The sequence below is a fragment of the Montipora capricornis genome, chromosome 9, assembly GCF_036669925.1.
Source record: "Montipora capricornis isolate CH-2021 chromosome 9, ASM3666992v2, whole genome shotgun sequence".
Lineage (NCBI taxonomy): Eukaryota > Metazoa > Cnidaria > Anthozoa > Scleractinia > Acroporidae > Montipora > Montipora capricornis.
The window spans coordinates 6,120,020-6,130,019 of record NC_090891.1 but is presented as its reverse complement, the minus strand read 5'-3'; the positions used below and the strand labels follow the sequence as shown (position 1 = coordinate 6,130,019).

The 10,000-nt window shown below is 39.4% G+C and overlaps 2 protein-coding genes across 3 annotated transcripts in view; one reads left to right on the top strand and one right to left on the bottom strand.

The window, feature by feature from the left end:
• Positions 1 to 2,084, top strand: part of LOC138015096 (RIB43A-like with coiled-coils protein 2) — an 11,958-nt gene extending 9,874 nt beyond the window's left edge. Inside the window, exon 6 of the mRNA XM_068862013.1 lies at positions 1,710 to 2,084. Coding sequence (XP_068718114.1) covers positions 1,710 to 1,791 — 82 coding nt within the window. The 3' untranslated portion in view covers positions 1,792 to 2,084. The remainder of the gene's footprint in view (positions 1 to 1,709) is intronic.
• A 709-nt stretch (positions 2,085 to 2,793) lies between these two features.
• The window catches only part of LOC138015097 (histone deacetylase 11-like), a 35,832-nt gene continuing 28,625 nt past the window's right edge, over positions 2,794 to 10,000 (bottom strand). For both annotated transcript variants that reach the window (XM_068862014.1, XM_068862015.1), the window contains exon 14: positions 2,794 to 5,188. In XM_068862014.1, coding sequence (XP_068718115.1) covers positions 5,127 to 5,188 — 62 coding nt within the window. In that variant the 3' untranslated portion in view covers positions 2,794 to 5,126. The remainder of the gene's footprint in view (positions 5,189 to 10,000) is intronic.

Sequence of the window (10,000 nt, the reverse complement as noted above, 5' to 3'; positions counted from 1 at the left end):
AAACCTCACTTTGTGACATCAGACGGCGAAAGAAGCAATTGTCGTCGAAGACCATTACTTGTTGCATTGCCCGGGGAGGAATCCAATATAAAAAAAGGGAGGGATGCTCGACGTCTCTCTTAGGGGTGTAAATTTCGGATTTTGGTCTCACTTAGGGTGTTCTGGGAAAAACGTACTCATATGTAGCCGTGAAGGTCTCCTTTGGGTTTGCCCGCGAAGAAATATAAAAGTGCATATTTACACTTTTATATTTCCTTTTATATTTCTTCACGTAAATGAAAGTATTAGATGATAATTTCTTTGCCATCATTAAAAGTCACTGTATTTTTTATTTCTCTGTGTTTTAATATAGCTTCTTTTAGGGGTCAAAAAAAGCCTGGACCACGCCCAGGTTGGTCTCCTTTCCGACGAGCATCCCTCCCCTTTTTATATGGGAGTGTCCCCCCCCCCCCCCTCCCCCGGGTCGCTTTGACGATTCCAGATATTTTGTTTTCACCTCCTGTCTTGTTCATGACCTCCGTAAGGGTATATTTTGTTCAAAGATCCACTAAAACGCCATTCGTTCGCGTTACAATGGCTTTCGACGCCAAAGTTAAATATTCTACTGTGTCCACCGGATAAAATCTATGCAATTATCGTAATTATCCTATTCACAGTGAAAGAGGAAATGAAGGACTTTAAGACAAGAACTATTAGCGACGCATTTCTCATCTTTATCCCCGTACAATTTAAAGAATTTTTTTTTTTTGCCACTGAGAATGACATCAAAAGGTCGCCGCACACTAGCGGATTTTCTGTCGGCGGACGCCAAAAGAAGTGTGAAGTGAATTCTGACAAGTCTTCTGCAAGATTTGACAATAATTCGTGGGTTTCTAAACAATATAGTTTTAGTCCTTTTGTCATTAATACGTTCATGGGGCTGGCGCAAAAAAACTACTTGACATTCACCGACCATTTTATGCAAATTTCTGTCGGGAGTCAGGAGTCGTGTTGCGCTGGACTGAACTACGCACTCGGGCCGATAAATGAATGTCTTTTAGCAATCTCGATCTAAAGCGCCAGGAAATATTGTATATAAAATGCTTTAACAACGTGATATTGAGACGAAAGTCTGCGATGTTTTCGATCGCTATATTTCAATAACCCGTGTAACTCTTTATGGTGTGTCGTTCGTAATTTTCAATGCCGTTCAACCTGGTTCGTCGCCAAAACTTGCTCGGCCGTTCAGTCTTGCAACCTTACCGTTTTTAAGAGTTCATCCGTGCAAAATTTTCTCTGGTCGTTCGATAGTTCACGCCACCCGTGACAGCTGCCATGAGAACGACTTTCCTATCCGTTTTTATCTGTCCACCTGCTGTGCGTTTGGCCGTTTGCACGGATACCTTAAGGCGCTGTGACACTGTGAAATGTTTCGGGCAACTTGTCTCGCAATGTTTTGGCGACATTGTGGCGAGACAAGTTGCACGAAAAGTATAACTTAATTCTACTTTCGGCAACGGCTCTTGCAACTTTTCTCGCAACGATTTTGGCCGTTGCAGGGTATGTTACACTGTGAAATCTTTCGTGCAACTTGCACGAAACATTTCACAGTGTAACAGGGACTTTAAGAAACGTTTTCGCGTGAGAGGTCATAATTTACTGTTTATCTCTGTGCAGTAAACAATTAAAAATTAAACTGAATATCACTGAAATGTAACTTTTTCTTTCAGACTTGAATACCTTGACAAAGAAGTTTATACCAACAATCCTACAGCTGGCTATTTTATGCAGTTCAACACAACAAGTAGATGAAGAATAGATCTTTGGTTATTAGAAGTGGACTTTCAAGAAATGTTGAGAATTTTTAAGACAACGAGCAGAAATAAATAAAAAAATAATACTGTTTCATAACTTTGATGCTATTAGATGGCCATTAAACTTTGGTGCTCTGAAGTATCAGGCCAAACAATCATTAAGAGAGCTTCTGTCATACGTTTCTTCTTTTCAAGGCAGTCGTTAATTTTTTATTCATGGGAATTTCAACAGATAGCACCGTAGATGCATCTGTCAGTATCTTTTCATCAATTAAAATAATTTTAATGAAACCATGCATGCGGTGTGTTGTAATAAGTATTTGTTTTGTCATAGTTAGTCCTCACTTTTTGAGGTCCCTTAATTGTTATGAGGTTGAAAGCAATGGGGATATCATTATTGAGGATCTGCCAAGGTAAATTCAGACAAGCATGCAACTTGGCCTAAAAAGTAGCAACTGTTACAGCACATACAATGAAACCGCAACAAATGACATCCTTTCTTTAAATTTCCTTTAACTTCTGACAGCAACGTGAAACATTGACAACGCACCAACACAAGACCTTTTGAAATTGAGACAAGCAACCTTGTAGAACCCCCCTCCCCTCCCCCTCCATTGACAACGCACCAACACAAGCAGAACCCCCCTCCCCTCCCCCTCCCTTGGCAGGGTCTTATTATTTGCTGAGTACAGAGATGACTTAAGCCACTTACTTGAATTGGGCCAAAAAAATTATGATCCGTTACAACCTCACTACAAGCTGGTGTTTTCATATGCAGAATTTGTTAAACTCGTGGGCATATTATTTGCGGTAAGAAATTTTAAACAATTTGCAAACATGAGAGGGCAGTATTAAAAGATCATTTTAAAGTGGCAATGATTAGAAATACTTGCTACATGTACATGTAGAAACTGTTACATTAACCAGGGTTCAAGGGATGCTAACTTGTACAGTGTAGCATGTACAATGGCAGTAATATGTGTAAAGGGACAACAAGACATTGTGTAAATAATAATTTATTATTACATATAATATTATATAGTTCTTTCTTCAGTATACTAGACATCTCAGAACAAGGACAATTTATTTTGATCTGGGTTAATCTGTCCTCACTAAAATGATCAAGTTGTTTTTAAACTAAAATCCAAGACTAGTTTACACTTGTCTAATGTTTTTTATGGATTTGGACATAATTTTGTCCATTTTGAAGCTACATAACGCCTTAACTATGCATTTACAGGTCATTTACAACTTACGATCATTCTAAATTTATCGTTTCCCTTAGCCGGAAGGGCTTTTGCACGAGATAACAAAGGGCTCTGGAGACAGGAAGTTCAATTTTTTTCCATTGGTTAGCTAGCGAACAATAAAATCTTCAATTTGGCGGAAGTAAAAATGGCTGACGTGGCACAGTAAAATGATCAGAGTGTCTTTGTTTGAAATTACGATATTACTTATTGCTTCTTTCTGTTCAACATAAAAGGACACGTTCTCTAAGTTGAGGGCACTTAAGGATGGTGCCTACTATTGTTATTGCGCATACCTTCTGCGCATCTTGAGATACTCGGATTTCCTATCGGTGATGCTAACCAATACAGGGATACTTTTGCGCGGTTTAAAACTATCCGGAGAAAGTAGATCTTAGTAAGTACTCTTGGTATCCAAAAAGAAAATTGGGGGTAACCATGCATTTTACAGAGATAATTAAGCTTCAATTTGAGAAAGAGCGCCATACATTGCTTTGTATTTTAAAGCTTTTTACAAATATTATTCATGAATTATCTTTGAAAAATGCGTGGTTACCCCCAATTTTCTTTTTGGATTTCAATAACACTTGTTAAGATCTACATTTCCTGCATAATCACACACCGGGGAAAAAATATTGTTAAATAGTAGGCACCGTCCTTAAAGCTTGACATAGAGACTCTTCGAATGTTCCTGGTAATCCTTCTGAGTGAGCATCCGTATATTTAGTACTACTGATGACTCATTATATGCATGAACTCTGGAGGTCCTAGAATCTGAGACTGCAGATCCTGTCTCCAGAGCCCTTTGTTTTCTCATGCGAAGGCCCCACCAGCTAAGAGAAGCGATGGGACCTGGGAACGAGAATGATGTATGATGAAAATGTCCAGCCAATGTAGTTGAAATTTAAGAATTCGAATCTTTACACTACGCATAGGTTACTAGAAGATTGGCAGAGATTTTGATACTACTTAGCCAATGATTGACACTAACCAATCTTCAAGCAAGTTACTTGAGTGTGGTGACTAATTCAAAGATAAAAACAAACTAAGTGGCCTTTTATATACTGTCCAAACCCAAAGGCATGGTATTAAGGGAAATCACAAGGTATTTAGTGTTTGGTGATATTGCGTCCACGACTTTCAGCAAGCAATGCAAGTTCATTAAAACCCAACTTGAAAAAGCAGGGTTGTTAATCTCTAGAATTTTCTGTTAAAATTCTAATAAATTCCTCATTATTGAAAAAGTTGAAAAAATAAAAAAAATGAAATAAAAATAAAAACAAACATTAATGTATGATGAATAAAAATGAAATCATGTTCAATGAAAATTTAAAGGGACTGCCGGGTTTAGAGTCAAACACCCATCTTCTAGGGATCATCACCAAACCTGACAAATCACAGGCAAGTATAGACTTGAGGACAAGTAGAGAGAATTACTTGGGTCCCTGAATACTGATGATCATAATTTTGTCTTCATGCAACGATGGCCAACATTAAATTCCTGGGGTGTATGTGAACCATATTTTTATAGTTTAAAATTAATTTTATGATCAATGACATTATGGAGGCTCAAACCTGCTTCAACACCTTCAAGACAGTCTCTGGAAATTATTGTTTAAAATGGTTTGGGCCACCTTTAAGTTGCATTCTTTACGTTTTAGGCATAACATACTTTATAGTCTTAATTAAGTCATTAAAAGACTAATAAGAATTATTAAATACTTTAAGAACTTCTTTTCTGTTCCAAAACAAGAAGTTGCATTTGAACATGATGAACTACGTTTTTTGAAAATATTTTGGTTACATAACTTGTACCTTAATCTTGACTACAAATGTCAGTCTATGGATTTGATATCACTTTGTGCTTGCAGGCAGCCCTGTATTACAATGTTGGAAATTCAGTTTACTTTCTTGACAAGGCCCAAGGCCAAAAGGACATTCCCCAGTGCTGAATGGATCAACTTCATCCTCTAGTGACAGGGGCCACATTTTAAAAATATTTAATTCTTCTACTTTAATTTGCAACAGTGGTCATTACCACAAATGCTTGAAAATTATTATGTACAATTTTGTAAGTTTAAGTCTGTCATTGCTGGAATGTGTTGTATGTGGTCTGCTTGTCTGTTCTCTCCTTCATCCCTCTTGGCCCTAGGAAAGGATTAAGAGATATCGCTTTTAACAATTACACTTTCTTTAAAAAAATCTTTGTAAAATACGGATTGTGGTAATAAAAGACAAGAACTTGTGGACGAATGGTTCGTTCTATGTAATGGTACACTGTAACAACAGACCTAACTGAAGGGAGATAACCTTAAATGCTGATGATTACTGTGAGTATTGCACTATCTTTTGATTTTTCAGGAGCAACTTGTGAAAAATTAAAACATTATGAATTTTACATGCCAGCAATTGACCACTAAAATGAAGGTAACAAGAAAGACTGACTTGTACAAAATTAATGTACATCAGTGATGAAACACAGACATTTTCATGAAAAATATCTGTAAAATATCCCCAAACTACTATAATTACAACCTGGATATAAGGTAATTTATTGACATCCTAGACACACTTGGTAAATGTACTAATGGCATAAATATCATTAATTTTCTTCTCTTCTGCAGTTTGCTGCATCCATACAATACCAGTAAGCACAAAGGTTGTCTTGTTCTTCTCCCACTACTCATATCTAAGCTGGGTTTTCAATACAAGCCAGCAACCGCTGGAGTTCCGCCAGCTACTTCATTACATATCGCCCATTACTCTGGTTGTAGCGATCACGCCCGGGTTGCTCGAAGCACGGTTAGCGCTAACCAGCGTTAAATGCCATGGAAACCTATAGGTTTTGATACCTCTTAACCAACGGTTAGCGCTCACCAGGCTTTGAGCAACGGGCCCCAGCTCGTGACTGACAATCTCGACGTTGCTTCTTATCCATTATATCTTTAAGATGGCACAGTAACTACACAGTCACTCAATTTTGCAGCATGTAATAGAAAGAAAGCTTCTTAAAAAGGAAAGCTTACTTAGTTATATATTTTGTGCTTTTGCATCCACACGTGTTTGTTGCAACCTTGAATTGAAAAGAAGTGGCCTGCCCAACCTCGTTTGCGTGTGCCGCGATTTTAATAGCACACTTAAGTTAAAGCTGAACTATGCACCATGGCAGAGAAATGGAAGCATCAAACAAGTATTAGCACTGTAAACACTCTTTTTCTTCTTTTGGACTCAAAAAAGTGACGATACTCAGGTAGGTGAAGAATTTCGGCCAATATGCATTAAACCACTTAAGTAGTTGCCAGACTTTATTATTGTTCATTCTACCATTACGATTACAACGTTGTTTTATACTTTACTTATTGATTCTTCAATAAGCTATGGTCGACTGATTTGATAGAGAAAGCTTCCTAATGAAATGAAAGTTGTTAGAAAATGCAAATCTTGCTGTCTGTGTATGTAAATAAGCCATAATAGATGGACAATGGATGTCCAGATTGTGGTTTTCGCATGGTGCCCAGCAAAAGTGAATCATACTGCTTTTGATGCTAGATCGCTAAAAATGGCATTTCCCGAGCCTCTAGATTTCAAAATTTTCTGGGGTGTGCCTCCAGACCCCCCCAGGGTGAGGGGCCTTGTGGCCCCTCAAATGTCAATGTCCAGCTACTTCTACAGAGACTGACGCCTACTTCAAATCATTTTGAAACACAAAAAAAAGTGACCCTCAGGCCCTGAAGTGACTCCGTACAAGGCGGACTCATAGTCATCTTCACCATCACTTCTCATGATCGGGATCAATACTGCTGCTGCAATGGCAAGTGTGTTATCTTTGGTAGCAAGACCTGCAACCTTGACTGCATTGTCAAGTAGAGATGCTTCAGATGCCTCAAGAGCTTGTCCGATTGTTGCGAAAGATGTCTCTTTTTCCAGCTTAACTTCCTACCAGTCATCCATCTTCTCTTAGTTGCTGCAGTTTTCCTCTTTGCCACCAATACAGTCAAGGCAGTAACAGCTGCGGTTTCTCGTGAAAATGCTTCCCTTAAGCTCCTAATAGGGTTCTCCCTGGTCTGTGCCTGGCAAAACCCTCATCACCTCCGGAAGGCACATAACAAAAACCTACGAGCCAGACAAACTGCTTTAGATCGTGACAGAGATGTAGAGGCTGCTGGGGTGATGAAGTTATCCTTAAGATAAACGCAGCAGAGGGCTCTAGATGTTGCCATCCGGTTCGGAAACGAAAGTGTGGCTGGACGCGCGTTCACGTTTCATCTTCAATATTGCCGACTTCTCAAATCTCTTCTCTCCGTTTTTCTCTGAATCGCTTCACCCTCTCCCGTGTTTACTCACGAATTTTATTTTTTCTTTCCTCGGCTGCAACGTGTTTTTCTTGCCTTCGTTTTCTTTCGTTAGATTTCACTTCTTTTTTCTGTTGAGATCTGTGTGCCGCTCTTGTCGTTACTTTGTTCAGACAACCTTACTTCAGTTCTCGATTCTCTTTGACTTTGGCAATTTTACGTTCACGATTCTGCTCATAGTACTTTTTGTTTAAAGCTTTCTTTTTCTTAATGTTTTTGTTCCCTCCATCTTCTCAACATTTGAAAGGCCTTTCTTCTCAGTATTCATTCCGGAATTAATGTCACCCTTGACTTCACGTAAAACTCTCTCACGTGATGTCCGATCTAGACGTGCTTACCATTTATCCAAAACTCTGGAAATTTCGGTTTGAGGTCAAATGGAAAAATAATTTTCCAGAGAATATTTTCGGAAATTGTGGACAACCTCCAGAGGTAGTCCTCTTTTTCCGTTTGGAATGCAATAGGCCTTATCACGGTTTTGACCGCCATTTCGGCAGGTTAGTTTTGCAGGTTGCAGGTTGCAGGTTGCAATTTACTGTGACTGTTACATGAATAGCTAACCTTAGGCCTAATTAGGCCTAAAAACGTTTCTTTAGGCCTCCTTAGGCCTAAAAACGTTTCTTTAGGCCTAATTAGGCCTAAGGTTAGCTATTCATGTAACAGTCACAGTAAATTTTCAACCTGCAACCTGCAACCTGCAACCTGAAAACTAACCTGCCGCCGCCATTTTGACGGGTTGGCAAAGCGTAAAGAATTTGTAGTATTTATTTGGGGATCCGATGTCAAATAATTTTCGTTAAACGCTAGTTCTAAAAAACTTATGAATCGCGAACTGAACTTACAGGGTTAAAGATTATACAGACCAATTCTTAGGGACTAGCCTTCGTTAAAAGCTGCGTGGTAGCGTTTTCGATTTTTCCATACATTGTCTGTGTAATTGTTACTGAAAATTCGCGGGAAAAATTACAGAAAAATACATGGAAAAATTGAAAACGCTGCCGGGCAACTTCTGCAAACGTTTAGCGCCTAAAATTAGGTCTGTATAATCTTTTGCCCTGTACCTTCAGTTCTCAATTCATAAGTTTTTCAGAACTAGCGTTTAACGAAAATTATTTGACATCGGATCCCCATATAAACACTACAAATTCTTTCGCTTTGCCTACCCGTCAAAATGGCGGTCAAAACCGTGATAAGGCCTGTTCGGGAAATGCCCTTATCATTTGCGAGAATCGTTCCAGGCCCTTTCTCACAAGATTGGGTACATATGTCGGGTAGGTCAATAATTACCTTCATGCAACGATCATTCCATCCGGATTATTTCGCTAAATGGTACGCACCCCTACTTTACTTTAATAGCCTGCGTAGCCAGCGGTATTGTTGGCGCGGAGGATGGGGCGGGGCGCTGTTTCCATTCGCCGCCAGTTAATTTGCCTCTAACGCTACCGCCAGCCACGTAGGCTACTTTTACTTTTACCACCATACTAGCCCCTGATGTTTTAGAAAAACACCCCAATGATAACCAAGGAGTGGTTACATTGAGGAAAGACATGGTAGCCTCCTTCACAGACATTCTTTTCGCTCGCCACGCAATCTTCCCTCTCCAAAGAGGAAAGATTTCGTGTCGAGTCACAAGAAGGTCTGCGCAGGAAACTTTAGACTTGCTCGAAGTCGTCTTCTCGAAACTCGTCGATTGAGAAATTAAAGCGAGTTTGAAGTAAGGTCAGCGCAGCGACCGAACGAGCGACGAAGTCGCGAGTGCAATTTGGAGTGCATGTTGGTCTGGAATCATACGTGTGGTTTCAAAATCGAATGAGCGCGCGGCGCGAGTTCGATTTGAAATCACAAGTATGACTTCAGACCAAAATTGCATGACACGAAGTTCAATTACCACTTTATTACATCCATTTGGAAATTACACAATAATTATTTAATCGATAAAATACGGGATTTTCGTCAGCACCAATATTTTATTGATCCAGTTGGGAACAAAAGTTGCACAATTCGCCACATAATGATTTTCTTTGTCTTTCATTTCCCTGCAATTTGATTAGTTACCTTAAACAAGCCTCGAAATCTGATTGTTTTGTTTTGATGCTCCTTTCTCACTGGCTGGGGAAATGGTGCGATTCAGAGCAAAAAATAGAGCGATATTGAAATATATCGCACTGCTGAGAGCCAATCAGATTGTAAGGATCACCAGTGATTTCTAAATGGGGGTGAAAAATCGCATAATTACCAGGGAAAAGACCAAAGCTATTCTAGCGAGCCGAAATGCGAATCCTATTAAAAGGCACACGAGTGCCGTATATTCTGTTGGTATTTCAGTCAACAGGGCAACGCAATTAGTTGGACGAGCTGAAAATTACCGATGTATGACACACTTACAGACTGCAGACTATTTGAACTTACTGTAAATACTGTTTAACAGGGCTATTAATTTGTAGGCAGTCTGCAGTCTGCAGCTGTTATACACCTGAAAATTACCGCCGGCGAATAACTTTAACCACGGTGCCATATCCTCGTGGAGAGATTAACTGGAGGAAACTATTGCGGCAGTTGACTACGATATGAAGAAAATTTCCAACTGCTTGGCGGAAATTGGTCAGGA